Genomic DNA, 16,098 nt, shown 5'->3' with positions numbered 1-16,098 from the left:
CCTCCGTAGTTTTAAATAACTTAGAGGTTTCTTATTAATTATGGACTTTAATACTTTGTATTCAAATTATTAAACTCAAAGTATTCAATACTTTGATTCAACTTGTATCAAATTGAATACCTTTTGAAGAACCATACAAAGGCTTTCACAGGACATTTTAAAAAGAATGTGTCATTCTTTTTAATTCATAATTTTATAACCTTCCAAATAATGTTTTTTCCCCCTCTCTAAAGGCTCCAGGTTTCTTGTGGTAGTAAACTTGAAGATATTTCAGCTTGTTCTTAGTATCTGTTTTCCTAAATCCAAAGAAATCTTGAGTTTTCCCTCTTAAATAGGCAGCTGAATGCAGTTGTATTGTGGTCAATATTATAAAAGTTCCTCAATAGCCTAGGAAATTACCCATTCTAAGAAATAATCCACTATAACCATCTAAAAAGTTCTAATTCTATTCTGGAATTGCAAATACACTGAAATTTCAAATAACTGAGACAAGCCAGAATTTCAAGTTCTTAACAGGCAACACACCTCAAATATAAGGAAACCGCCTATCTTTTAAGATATCTGATATAATATATCAAAGGCAAGGATATGTCTTGTCATATTTATTTCTAGTATCCACTCAAAATTATTAGTTTGTACAGAGAAAGTTGGGTAATACCCTCTGATAAATATCTTCAAATAATAAGACAGAAACACATAGACCAGGACACACATTTTCTTTCAAGTCATTCAATTCAATAGACAACACCAACCAAATTCTCATCATTCCATATGCTTTTTAAAGCCTACTGGCAAAACTCTAAAGATTGTAAAAATACATCTGAAGCCATATAAAACATTCTGATCATACCAAACTTGTAAGTCTGTTTTATAATACAATGACTTCCTATCTTTCGGTCTGGTGTTAAAAACTGAGCTTACTTTTACATGGCCATGCAGAAACATTATTTTAACCAAGCACTTTGGTCAACCATTCCTGATCATGAGACACACCCTTTAGCTCCCCACAACCTGCCATTATCTTTGCCCAATTCCTAAGTTTAGTGAACTATGTGAATGATTTTTATGTAGGTTATTCATTTTTTCTTTTGAAAATTTAAAGTTTAGATTTAAGTAAAAACAGGGAAATCACTAGTATTAACTTCATAAATTCAGAATCTTCAAAGTCAAATTAATGGTATAAAAAAATTTGTATGAAAAGCATGCCAAATTTTTCTCTGACATTTTCAAACTGGATAGCCTTGAAATTTCAATGATACCTCAACCAACAAGAAAACCATGGATCCCGCAAAGAGCATAAGGTTTACTGTATGGTACATGTTTACAGGAAATAACTTCCTATGAGAGGGTTCACAAGGAGTAATTAATCAGTCATGGGAAGATAGGAAAGATTTCACAGAGAATATGATATCTAAAACTGAGACAACCTTCTCCCTTTGCAGACAGAGCAAAGAAGGTAACCAGGAAAATGGAAATAACAGTGAAGTAGAGCAGGCATTAGGCAAAGAAGACAGTGACGTTCATTTAAGAAGTGACCATTAATAACAAAGAAATAAAACTGACTCCACACTGGTGGGAGAGAAAAGTATGGTGAAGAATAATTGAAGAAAAATGTGAGTATATTTTCCATACTAAATGAAAGACCCTACCAACTAAGTAAAAAGATGGTGTTGAACATTGAGTATGTGTGGAGGAAGCAATGGTTAAATTCAACTTCAGACATGTCCCACTGAGTTATTGTGAAAAATGCAAATGGTATCTTATAAATGGTCCAAAGTTCAAGAATAATCTGACTAGAGATACAAATTTGGAAATCTATCAATATATAAATGGTAATTTCACAGCAATGAGAATGCTCAGAGAGAGCATGCTAAAGAAGAAAGTAAACAACTAAAGCCTGAGCAGGGCCAAAAGTAAGGGGAAAGGCAGAAAAAGAGAATTCAAAATCATATATATATATATATATATATGTATATATGTATATATACATACACACCTATGTATACACATATATGACAGACATATGTGAAACAATAGAACTACAGAAATCAAATCATGTCAATTTTACAGATGAGAAAACTGACTACTATAGAAGTTAAAGACATTTACCCAGTTCCATACTACCAGTTTAAAATGGTAATGGAAGGGGATTGGAGCACTCCTCAGATTGAATTTAATCTCTCCAAATAATTTACAAATAAAAAAAGCTTTAAATACTGAGATTTTAAACTTAAATGACTTAACATTTTTAAAACACAAACATTTGGAATTCCCTGTCAGTCACGTGGTTAAGACTCCATGTTTCCAGATCTCACATGCTATGAAGCACAGTCAAAAATAATAAAAAATAATAAATAATAAATAATAAAAATACAAATATCACCTGTCTGGTAGCTTTACAAAAGAACTCTAGTTATGACAGAAAATATTATATTTGCTGACTTTAACCTGACTCTTCACATTCATTTATGTTTTGAAGTTTATTAAGAAGATACTTTAGGTTCTGATTTCAATCTTTTTTCACTCATACTTCCTACCCTCATTGCCAATAAGCTACCAGGATGACTCTTTCCCCCTAATTAAAGTTAAAACATAGCAAAATAATTTATGCTCTTAAACATTCTGAGACTTATTATTTAAAATATGATCAAAATACTCTTAAAAATTAAGAGGAAGGATAACATGAGACAAGTGAAAAGTAGCAAAGAAAAAAAGAGTTGAGTCAAAAGTTTTTCAACTTAAACGATAAAAATTACAGTACCACAAAAAACAGATTTCTGAAAAATATTCTACATTTAATTTTATTTCAGAAAAAAAATATACAGAAACTGGATGAAATTGATCATCATAAAAAGGGCACCCTGGTTTTCTGAAAGTAAGTATTAGTTGCTCAGTCATGTCCAACTCTTTGAGACCCCATGGACTGTAGCCCTCCAGGCTCCTCTGTCCATGGGATTTCTCAGGCAAGAATACTGGAGTGAGTTGCCATTGCCTTCTCCAAGGGATCTTCCCGACCCAGGGATCAAACCCTAGTCTTCCGAATTGCAGGTAGATTCTTTAAATGTCTGAGCCACCAGGGAAGCCCTGGTTTTCTGAAAATATAATACAAAAAGTTTGGTCCAGCAAAAAAATCTGAAATGTCTAAGAAAAATAGTTAGCTAAAATCCAGATATATTACATTATTCCTTATTTACAGTTACCATTCTAAACCTAGTAAACAATGTTTCACATGTTCTTGGATGTCACTTTCTCTTCTACCCATTCTCCTGAGCTGTATCTGAACCAGAAACACACTTCTTTACTTCTGCTTCAACCATAACACCTCCTCATCAACACAACTAAAACATTGTCAAGTTTCTTTTACCTTCTTTCTTCAAACTGTTATTATTCCAATTTCTCTCATATAAGCTTCTTAGAAAAAGTTGCTTAAACTAATTAATCATATAGCTAAAAACTAGCCCTCACTGTCAAAGGAGCATAAACAAAAAATAACTTTCAGGGACTTGTCCAGTGGTTAAGAATCTGCCTTGCAATGCAGGAGACATGGGTTTGATCCCTGGTCAGAGAACTAAGATCCCACATGCCACAGGGCAACTAAGCCCACGTGTCAGAAGATCCTGTGTGCCACAACTAAGATCCAATGTTGCCAAATAAACACATAAATAAATTTTTAATTTCTAAATGGTCAAACTGTAGGCTTGGGGTGAAGGTCGTAAGAAGAAAAGATATCTAATGCATGTGCTGTGCTCTGCTTAGTTGTTCAGTCATGTCTGACTCTTTTGCAAACCCATGGACTGTAGCCCTCCAGGCTCCTCTGTCCATGGAATTCTCCTGGCAAGAATACTGGAGTAGGTTGCCATTTCCTTCTCCAGGGGATCTTCTCAACCCAGGGATCGAACCCAGGTCTTCTGCACTGCATGCGGATTCTTTACCATCTGAGCCACTAGGGAAGGACCTAATACATATTAAAATTAAATCAGAGACTTTCAGGACAGAGTAGCTAACATTGAATACCCTTCTGTTATACATAACTAGAAAACTGGAGAAAACAGAAATAATTAGACAATGGGCAATAGGCAGTGCAGAATCACAACCTGTGAGAGAAGGCAAACAAATGAGCTAATTTAAAGCCCTAGCATTACACTCACTTTCTACATGGAGGCATCATGGAACAAGAAGGGATCTTGATGAGCAAAAAGATAAGAAAATACAGTTTTGGCAAACTAAGACGGCTGGAATTTGTGGGACAGAGTACCAAAGAAGAAACAAAACAGAAAAAGATGCAACATAGAAACCAAGAGTCTTTGGCTGAACATAAAGCTGCTCATATAAAATATGATATTCCATAGGACCAAGCAAAGAGTAACTACCAATGTTTTCACAAGGCTAGAGTCAGTTAGGGTTTCAACTAGCCAGAGGAAAGACCTTTTTTAAACGAGACACCTGGAAGGCCGTAACATAGAAGTGAGGCTAAACTTGATCTTGAGCATAGGTTACCCTGAACTTCCCCCTAACAGAGCTAAAAGCATATAAGCCTATTAACATCAGTCTTATCATCAAGAAAACTAACTGCCTGTCAGATCAAATTTCAATACTTTTTAAAGGAAGAAAACAAAATCCAGACCCTCAACAACAATACAATATTACTAGACACATGAAAATAAATATTACTAGACATATGAAAATAAAATCATGACACACTATAGAGAATTCTGTCTACTGAGAGAACCATGAACAAATTATTCAATCTCCTCTACCCACCTGACAAATTTCCTCTCATTAAAATCAGAAATTAAAGAGACAAGTAGAAGCAGCTTTCCGTCATAATGAAAAAGAAATGTGGTAGATACATTCCACTAATGAAAGAAGGAGGTATTGATGTTTGACAGAAAACAACAAAATTCTGTAAAGCAATTATCCTTCAATTAAAAAATAAATTAATTTTTTTAAAAAAAGAAAGAGGGAGGAGTGTGGAGGAGAAATAGAAAGGTCACAAAACAGATCTTCCCACTTATTACTATACGTTATAATACCTGATGACAAATCACAGATACAGTATACATGGTATAGGCTACTAATATGTAAAAATACATCTTCAGTCTACTATAAAAATTACAAAAATAAAGCTCCTGCAACTAAAAGCTAAGATTCAATTAGTCTAAAATAAATGATAATTACTTTAGATAGATTTCATTACTATTGACTACTGTCATATACAAAGAAATAACTATTATTTATTCAAATTTTAGATACCTGGTAACCTACATAGGACACAGCCTCCAAATCAGAAGAAGCAAACAAGAAAATACACAATTTTTAAAAAAATTAACTAATAATTATTTACTCATTCAAAAAGAAACTGCTTAGTCTCTCTGTTAACAATCATGAGACAATTCTGATAAGCTTGGTTATTCTTATTTCCAAATTTAAAGAAAGCTAAAAACAGCCAAAATGAATGGAAAGCTGAGCTACCAAAGGAAAGTACCATCGCAACACAAGTGATTAATGAAAGTCAACAAAAATTTAAAAAAGAAGAAAAGCGTAAGAAGTCAGAGAAATTAGAACAATGAAAAGAAGCCATGTTATAAAAACATTAAAAAGCAAAGAAGCCCAAATCATTTAACCTAAGTGAAAACAGACCTATTCTGGCAGTGATGCCAGAAAAAGTATTAACACATAACCTCTGTCAGCAAAGATGACCCTAAATCAAAAACAGATTAAATAATATTTGAGTACAAATATACCTGAATTATAGGCAGGTAATTACTTTTAGATACCACTGACATTAGTTGAAATAAAAGATGTTTCAAAGGAAAAGACAAAGAATTCACAAAGTATTTGGCTAGTCAATGGCTTACTCCACTTACAACAGAAATAATTTATACTTAGGACAGTTATCTCCCTTCTCCCATCAATCTTTGTGTCAAACTATTGTCCCATTTTGGCTCTTATAGTTCATAGCCTTTTCCCACGAGTTTTCCCTCGTAACTTTTGACTTACACTTAATTGCACTCTAAACCACCCTCCACAAGTTAATTTTTGCAAATTATCCAAATCCTCTATGTAAAATCAATCAAGTTGCAGCCGTACTTTTATTTCCCCAGTAGCTGGCAGCTTTCCTTCACAAACACACTAACAAAATGTTCTTCAAAACAACAAACATGAAAGCATTTCATTCAATGAACAGGTTACTTACCTATAAAGCTGATTCTCTGATAAGTAAAACCAAATAATTATGACTATAATTATGGAGCTTAAATTTAGGCTAACAATTCTGAAAACTGAGTATCCCAGATCTGTTCCACGAGTATTCTCAACCTAGAAACCCCCAAAGTCCATGGGATAAATCTTTATTAGATGAGGAAACCATCTGTAGTTCAGGCTGTCAAAAGACTGAAGTTCTAACCTCTTTTCTCCCTAGAATTCATCATACTTTAAATAAATAACCTAAAAACTTTAACTATAAGTTAGGAAATAGAGACTGTATACTGCCACCTATGCTGTCTACTTCCAAGTTGTGGCTGTCAAATGAGAAACTAGATGGAATTACTTTACAAAATATGAAACACAATACAAATGTAAAATTATTTTATGCAGGGCAGGATGACAACTCTAGTGCTTTCTAAGCAAAATCCATCCTTATTCTTGGGAGTTTTCTGGCCCTTCAAGAGAAATTACTTTGACAAACAACAAAAGTAATGTCAAAGAAAGTAGTGAATCTGAAGAACTCATGAGAATTTTCCTGTGTAGCTTCTGAAACTGATGAAATATCAATTGACTCTTTATAAGCACTGTGCAACAGAAGGACATATCATAATTATTTAGTACATTAATGTTTTTAGAGAAGCAAGTTTGAAACTGTAATTCTTATAATATTAATATAATTTAAAAATAAGATTCTGACCTGAAGACTACATGAGCAATACTTAGAAGAGCAAAAACTGTTTTACTCTTACACTTTAATTATCTAGAAACTTAAAAATAAATATTAGCAATATTATCAGTAAGCTAAATCTTTTCTAAGACCTCAAAAATCTAGAAACCCTAAATCTGATCTTTCACCTTCTATCTGTTCATAAAAGCATACACGAAGCTAACCAAGGCCCTTCAAATACAATTTTACTTAAGTATTCTTGTATTGATACAATGAGAATTGAGAGGAAACTGACCAAAATCACATTTTCATTTGAAAATTTATTTTCCAGTGAATTGGAAGGAAAGCTCTGAACATTAAAGCTCAGGACCATTTGAAACTATCACAACATTGTTAATCACTATACTCCAATATAAAATAAAAAGCTTAAAAAATAAATGCCAGGACCTAAAATCTTATGTATCTACTCTCTATAGGACCAGAATTTCAAAATTTGGATGTCAGTTTCAGTGCTTCTGATTCAAAATCAGCAAAAGACCAATTACCCAAAAGAGCAATCCACAGGTAAGCACGTGATCTCAGTCTAGTTCTTTTGGCCAAAAAGAGGATCATTAGGTATTATCTGCCACCAGACTCTATCAACCTTGAAGTGAGAGTGTCTTGAGGTAAAGTAACATTTCTTTTTGATCTTCTATCCCCTAATCTTTAAGGCGTACACATGCCAGAGAAGAAAATACTCTTTAGTCTCTTGCTCACAGTGGAGTTCATCATTTGAAAAAATAAATATATAAAAGCACTTATGGGCTTAAGTGCTGGAGAAGAGGGATGGCATCTAGGGAGGAAACAGGGCAAGCACCTAAAACATCTGCATTTATGGCCCAATTGCCATGAAGAGGGTCTAAGTCTAGGACTTAGACATACAATACCTTTTCAAACATTTACAAGTGACTAATGACCCTATATGTGATACCCTTGCAAACAAGATAAATTATAGAATGAATGCTAGAAGTTTGTTAATTAATTAATGTTAATTCAGAAAACTGCAACTTGAATAAATAAAGAGTTATGGCCTCCTGGCTCCAGAGAAAGAACTAGATCACACTCAATGTCTTCTATTCATAATATATTTTTGAAAATGGCTATCAGGAAGTACTCACTCCCTACCAGTGGAGTCTGCATGTGCAGGAGGACAGTAATCCATCTATCCCCAGTGTCTTTTTTTTTCTTTCCCCAAAGTATCTTTAAACAACATTTTCCAACTGCCAGAAATTTACTTGAGAACTGAAAGTATTTGACAGGTATCGTGATGCTATTTTTAACAATGACAATTTGGGTAAAAAGAGTCAAAACCAAAATATTTAATCTAACCATTTCTTGATTCTAGATAAAAAGCACAGGAATAGGGATTTTAATGAAAGAAATTACATATGATATGATCAAGCATCACCTCCCAATTTTCCTTAGATTATCTTTAACCAAGATGCTAATCTAGATGCTCCCTCTCCATTCTCACTTCTCCTGATTTGCTTCCTTTGGGGGAAAAGAGTTAAAAATAAAGTGTCAAGAGGTGCTATTTTCAAAAGATCTGGAAAAGGCAAAAAAGCTAGAAGGAATGATTTCTTTTGCCCAAAATCATCCAACAAGGCACTAATCTAACTTGAAAACACTGTCCTAATAAAGCAACTATCCTCCAAATCCCAAAGGACTCTCTATCTTAAGCAACCCATGAAACTGTATTGCTCTCATTTTCACAGGTTTAAGAGTATGCACCTCACTCTTCAAATATTATGGCCACTATCTTTAGAGAATTGTTTTTATAGGAACATCATTCTTCAGAATCACTAGAAGAGCATGTACCAAAAAAGTAACAATGTTTCAATGGGAAAATACTTTCCATCTTAATAAGCAGCTAAGCCTTATAAGAGAGTAACTTTTTTAGCAAAGACACAATAAAAAGCAAGAAATAGAATTAATAGGTATCATTTTGAAAATATGCATACTTCCTGAGTTCTTGGTATTTCCACAAGACATATACTCTGTTTCCTAGTGACTGCAGAAAAACAACTCTATTTTTGAAAACTGATACATGTGTACTAATGGCAAGAACTCAACTCACCTCAAATTGAAAAAAAACTTCACTTAATGAATTGTTTTTTCACCTCACAATGGACTTCAAACATTTCAAATACATGAAAATGCTAATAGTTCCATACAATAAGTAAAATGCTCAGACAAAATGATCTATTAAACACAATATTAAAATGCTATTTATAAAGAAAACATAAAGAAATTTTCAGAAAAGAGATCTATGCTAAAAGACTACCATGTTATCAAATACAAATCTGAACTATTTACAAGGCATGGTAAAAGATTATTATACTATACAAGCAGGATTTGATACTTTGATTCAATATATAGCAGACTCTGACAACTGTCAGAACAAAAATATTAAAAAGGTTCCTCAAATAAGTACTTTTACACAGTCTAGATAATCTGGTTGTGATAATAATTCAAAAGACTATTCTGGAGAAGTAAACTGATTTAACTCATATTTAAGTTTGTCTTTTACTGCTGCTGATCATATTTATGATAAGCACTTTTGTTAACTATTCCTTTCCTGATTTAGACAAAGTTAGCTCCAATTCCTTTTGTGTGACTGCCCAGAATACTGTATAGAAAATCTAAGCAAAACTGTGATAAATCTGGAGAGTGAATTCTTCATTTTAAAAAGTACCTTTATGACAAAGTTGAGAACAAACAGTATTTTAAGATAGTCTCCCTATAATTTAGAATTAGGAAAAATCTTTCTCAAAAGCTTTATGTAAACTATAGAGTAGACTGACTCTTGCTAATAAGCCAATTACAAGATACAACTGGCTGTCACAGTACTAACAGTAATACTTCTCTACACCACAAAAGTCAATGATGATGCATAAAGCACATTTTTTAAATCAAAAGTTTTAACTGGAAATTGTAAGTAACTAAGACAAATGTAGATTTGTAGCCTGACAGATTCCCCTTATTTGGATGATGTCTATGTACTCATTCATCATTCTACATTATATGGAAGGCATATACAATTCATAATGCTCTATAACTATAAATCAAAGTGTACTGGGATAACTAAAGAGGTTTCCATTTTATAAATTAACTCAAATGATAAAAAAACTTATTAAAAAGTAAAACACTATCAACCATGTTTCCACATGTCTAACTAAGATGTGTGAAATCTCAAAACTAGAAAATCACATCACCATTGAGAAGACTAATAAAGCTGGATTTTAGTCTCTCTTTTTTTTTGAAGATTTTTTTAAGAGTTGGGAATATAATTGTGTGAAACCCAAAATTTCAGTTAAAAGCATTAATTTTAGCTATAATAAAAATGCTACAGACATTTATGAATAGATACTGAAAACTTAGGGAATAATAAACAAAGCAGAATTCATGGTTACCATATTTACACATACTCTTTGTTGTGTTTCAGTGCCACATGATCTGATTCAAAGTAATAAACATCAGGATCATCATCTTCCTCTTCTGTAATGTGCGGATTGGCACTCTCTTTGGCAGATGGCAAATGTCCAATATTGAGTCTTGCCTCTGAGGATGGCTTACTTAGTCCTTCACTCCCATAATTTTCAGAGTCACAACATATGCCTTTTTCACTGTGAGAAACTTCACCAGGATTTGTGAGAGCCTCACTTATATTATCACTAACAGTTGCATTTGTTTCACTGGGATTGAGATTATTCTCCTCAAATTGTCCATTTTCTCTGCAAGGAGAATTGTTTTTAGTGGGACTACCTCTGGTAGGGGCTGCCCTTCGTGGTGAAGTTCTCAGAGTATACCGATGTTCTTGAGGTTCTGATAAAGACATCATTTGAGTCGAAACACAGTCTAGAACAGAAGATGGTTCTGGTTCTCCGGAGACTGGCATACTCTCAAGACTTGTGTCCAGGGCATTATTGGTGCTCTCATTACACTGCTCCTTTGAGGCACTGCTATCTCCCACCACATCTACTTCCTCCTCAGAATCCCTTAAAGATGAATGAATTTCAGAAAAGGGGCCTGTAGCTGGCTCAGTAGTCAGCTGATTAACATGTTCCACAGGCAGGCAGGCAGTTACTACTTTGTGGTCCTCCAACTTGACCTGCACTTCTGAATCTGTGCAAGGCACGTTATGGTTTATATAACCGTCTTCCTTCCTACTATCAAGGAACACTGAAGCGTGGGTATCCGAATCCCCATTTTCAGCTACTGATTTCTCCTGCAACACATAGGAACCAGTGCTATTTTGTTTAGTGTTCCCATCAGGCTGACAGTCATCACAGTTTATAACAGCTGAATCACTGTCATCAACACCATTGACAGCCAAATAGCCTGTGATTTCTTCAACTACTGTAGAATCAAGTGGCCCTTCCTCACTTACATTCACCTTTTTAATTTCCCTTTTCTCACAATCATCCAGTATAAGACATCGACAAGCTCGTTTAGTCCCTTGAAAATCTGCATCATTGTCCACTACTGTACTCCTCTGTTCTACTGACTCCTTGTCTGATTTTATAGGTGAATCTTCTTCTGAACTGTTTGGTGCTTCAGATCTAAGACAACGCTTAATTCTTTTTAAAACTGGTGAAACAGGTTCTGTTTGCCTTCTCTCACAATTTTCTACAGCCTGCCTTTCTATGTTATCTTTTTCTGAAGAAAGAAGTCCTCTTTTCCTAGGGCTTACCCATGACTCTCGAGTACTCTGCTGTTTTATATCAGTAGTTCTTCCATTATTATTTCCTTTCTGAATTTGCACAGGCTCTGGTCTCTTCTTTGGTGATCTTGATCGTACTTGAGAGTGAGAAGAGATTTCTTCAGGATGAGCAATGCTACGATTCCTTAAAGTTCTACCACAAAAAGATTCATCCAAGCCGTTTAACCCCACTGTTGATCTTGTAACACGAGTAGATCGGGAAGCAGCCATACTATGGCAAGTCCCTACAATACGGTCATCATGATCCACTCATTGGGAAACCTTCAAAAACGTAAACAAAATAATGAGAAAAAGGTAATAGTTAATATCCTAAAACAAAAGTATAAAACTATAACTTTTTAATCCAGGTATAGCCAATATTAATAAATAATGTGATATAATTTATTTTATTAACATTTCCAAAAGTGTTAATAATAGCTAACAATTATAAGGCATGTAATATGTTTCAGGGATCTCTATGCTTTAAATAGGTTAACTCACTTAAGTCTAACAGCAATTAGAATAAGTACTTATTGAGACTTCCCTGGTGGTCCAGGGGCTAAGACTCTGCACTCCCAAAGCAGGGGGCCCAGGTTCAATCCCTGGTCAGGGAACTAGATCCCACATGCAACTAAAACCTGGTGGAGCCAAAGAAAGAAAGAAAGAAAGAGAAAGTATTTATTACCACTCCTACTTCATATATGAGGAGACTGAAGCACATACAGTTTAAGTAATATGTCAAAAACCATGCATCTAGTAAACTGCAGGCAGGGCTCTAGATTCCATGCTCTTAACCTTTTTCGCTGTGTTATCTGCTTCTCAGATATTCAGGAGCAAAAGGCCCAGAAAGATCTCTCTCAAAGACAGGACTTCATCTTGGTTATTAAAATAATAATCTCAAATTTATATACCAGCTATCACATAAACTATCCCAATCACTTGTCATGTTTTCTCAAAACATTTCTGGGAGGTAAAAAGACAGGCTCTGCTCTTTCTAATTCACTCTTACTAAAACGAGTTTCAGGTCAAATCTTTTGATAACAAACTACATGGTATCTAAAAAATTTGGACTGCAGCAGAATTTTCTGTAACTAAGCAGATGGATAGAAATCATAACCCTAGCTTGTACTGAATACTTGCTAAGAGCAACACAGAGCAAAGTCAAGATACCCTAGTCTCTAGAAGTATAACTATAAATTAGCAAGTGGAAGGAAGTATTCTACAGAGGATAGAAAAAAAAGGAAAGCAGCACACCTGCCAAACATACACTACATTGAAGAATCAAGAATACACATATAACCCATTTTTTCCCTCTTTGAATTCCTGAGTATATGTGTATCTCACAGTATTAATGCACATTGAGGATATGAGCAGGTTCATGTGGATGTTCTGCTGTTTCTATTGATATAATACAAATGAGCAGGAAATAGAAAACTGCCCTGTTTTATCCATCTCAATAAACTGAGTGATTTAGTGATTATTTTCCAAGGTTCTCCCAACAAGCAGAATAAAGGAGCTATTAAGAATCCAAGTCTCCATTTTTCTGCACCTCTTCTGTATAGCCTTCAAAACATACTTTGTCACTTCACTGCCTAACTTCGAATGGAGTTCAGGATGGACAGAGAAAGAAGCCAGTAATGGATGTAGAACACAGGTGCCCAGGACCCTCTTCCCTCCTCCCTTTTGCCAGCCTTCCCACAGGCTCACTCTCCTTTAACTCTCCAAACGCCATTCCAGCCCCTCTCCCGACAAATCAAACAGTCTCTCCTTTGCCTCAACTTAGAAGTGTAACAGTTGGACAGGTTATTAGGAACTACAGATACAGCAACATGCTACCACATACAAAAAAAAAGCAACTGTCTTCTCATTCCTGCCTGCTGATAAAGCGAAGACGTATCCTGTAAAATAGGTAAGGTGGTTGAATTTAATTTTGTTTCAGAGTATGGTATACTTCTAAATTTTTAATTAACAATTTTCTTTCATCTTGTAAAAGAAGATTACAAGATGACTCAAAAAATTGGACCTGGGATTAAAATATGAAAATTTGTTCTAGAGAATTCCATAGCAATCATGTGAACAATAAACATGGAACATCAATCAGAACTTTATGTTTTTTAAAACATATTTTTACTATTTTGGGACTCATTTAGTCAGACCTCATGTATAATTCTCTTTAGTTAAAATCTTATTATCAAGATTACAGTCTCTCTTTATTCACAGGTAATAAACACTGAATGATCCATAAATATCTACTTTTAAGAAAACATAATACTTTAATTTCATAAACTTTATTTATAAAATCTAATGCAAGTATCTTTAGCGCAAATTTGATTATATTCATGATTTACGGTTCAAAACTAATATTGGCAATAGTAATATTTTATAAACACACAAAAAAAACTGTTCATCTTTATTTTTTAAAATATGGATGCCAATCAAGGGCATAAAAAACTTCAAATGATTCTGTAACAGGCATTCCTAGCCCTTTTCTTTCCACACCTATCCAAACTGAAAGAAAAATTTCTGCCTTATCATTATCAGTGAAACAATTCCATTATTAGTAGTAACCAAAACTACTAACAAATATATATATATCATTATAAAAGACCAACTATGATGATAATGAGGGCCTATTTTATTTCTTTACCACTCCAGTAATCAAAACACTTACAAACATGAAATATTAAGGCTGTTTTCATTTCTTTTGTTCCCTCAAAATCTTTTTATTCCATCCACAACTACAATGAAGTCCAAGTTTTAGAGCTCTCAAACCTTATGCTATTGGGCCACATTTAAAGCAAAACTGCTTTGTGACATGAACCCTTGGGCTACTTCAAACTCTTGCAACTCAGAGTGTTGACCTAAACACCTGACACTAACATAACACTGTAAATGAACTATAGTCTAATAAGATGTTTTTTAAAATATAGAGCATTTTACACAGAAATCTAGTGATTCATATTTACTGTCCTTAAAGTAAAGTATAAATGTCTTAAAAAAACAAAAAAAAACAGAGTGGCCTGAGAATTAGCACCATGGGCATCTACTGGAAGCTTGTCAGAAATGCAGAATATCAGGCCCTGCGCTAGACCTTATGATTAATCAGATTCCCAGGTAATTAAATGTCTGTTAGGTTAAGATGCACTGCCTTAGACCACTGCATCAGACAGTAGTCTGTTAAAATATACCAAGTTTCAAACTAAATTAGGCCACTTATCCTTTAGTTATTTGATCCTAATAAAAACTTATAAATAAAACCATGATCACTTTGGCTAAGGAAGCACTAAATAGAGGATTATAAAAATCTCTTGCCTAAAATTAACATATTGCATGTACTTAAGATATTAAGTTGATTAAAATTCTGAAGATTAGAGTTAAATGAAATTTTAACATTCTTCCCTCTAATGATTTTTTCTTCTGTGTTAACCTTTTTCTTCATTATCTTTTCTATTTTTGAATAAGAATTTATAAAGACACGTATTTTCTATAGTTATCTGATAAACCTGAGTGCAAAATTCAATTACTAAATAGAGATTAACAATGCTCTGATTCTCTCAACCAAGTCTCAATATTGTTTTGCTATGTGTTGCAAAGTATTATAGACTAAACCATAGACTAAACTCATTTTAGCTGCATAACACAAGAGTTACTAAAAAAATTCAGTGAAGAGGTTTGGAGTACAAATATTTCTGCCAAAAATTAAGCTGCTAAAGGAAAAGAAACTCATTTACAAAGTATCTCAGAAAATACCCTGTTAGTTAACCAAACAGTTGACATGGTGAAAACATTAGCCAGTACCCAAGTGGAACTGGAAATTTAATCACTCTAGTTTTAGAATTAAGGGAAACTGTTAGTTAAAAGATTCATAAAGACAAAATCCAATGTAGCAACTAGAATGAAGTTTTTCCTATGTTATCATCGACAAACTGACAAATACGGCATTTTCTACATTAGAGGGAAAAGAATATAATTGATTCCTAGACTTTCTCTCTTCCCCACCCTTATAAGTTTTCATCCTATTGCAGGATATATCTGAGGAGGACAGTCAATTAAATTTTAGCCTGTTCATTCACATTAAGTCCCAAATCCTACCTACAATTTCACATATCTCACGCATTTATTTACTGTTGAACTACCCTCTCCCAAATTTGAATCTACTTATAGAATCTAATTATAGTATTCTCAAATCTAATTATGGGATTCTGAAACACTCTGAAACAGTATCAGCTTTGTTTCAGATAATAAATTTCCAGCCCCTGTGATCACATCTGTATAACTGCTTCAATAAGAACTGAAAGGAAATTAAAATGCTCCACCTAATCAAATACTACTCTAGCTATCACCTTTACTTAAAAGAAAGAAATCTCAAAAGCACTACCTATAAGCTTTTGTTCCATTATCATTACCGAAGTAGAACAGTTTATTTTGGGAATTGAGGGACTGGCAATCCTTCATTAACATCAATATTCTAGCTGATAGTTAT

At 33.8% G+C, this 16,098-nt stretch overlaps 1 protein-coding gene across 8 annotated transcripts in view; it reads right to left on the bottom strand.

Moving 5' to 3' along the window:
- The window catches only part of ZZZ3 (zinc finger ZZ-type containing 3), a 121,233-nt gene that overhangs the window by 55,443 nt on the left and 49,692 nt on the right, over nt 1–16,098 (bottom strand). For 7 of the 8 annotated variants that reach the window (XM_070467891.1, XM_070467890.1, XM_070467889.1 and 4 more), the window contains one exon: nt 10,342–11,897. The exons of the other annotated variant lie outside the window; for it this stretch is intronic. In XM_070467891.1, the coding sequence (XP_070323992.1) occupies nt 10,342–11,846 (1,505 nt within the window). In that variant the 5' untranslated portion in view covers nt 11,847–11,897. The remainder of the gene's footprint in view (nt 1–10,341; nt 11,898–16,098) is intronic. 8 annotated transcript variants of the gene reach the window in all.

This window comes from Odocoileus virginianus, chromosome 5 (assembly GCF_023699985.2).
Source record: "Odocoileus virginianus isolate 20LAN1187 ecotype Illinois chromosome 5, Ovbor_1.2, whole genome shotgun sequence".
Classification (NCBI taxonomy): Eukaryota; Metazoa; Chordata; class Mammalia; order Artiodactyla; family Cervidae; genus Odocoileus; species Odocoileus virginianus.
This window is presented reverse-complemented; position numbering and strand designations above follow the sequence as displayed.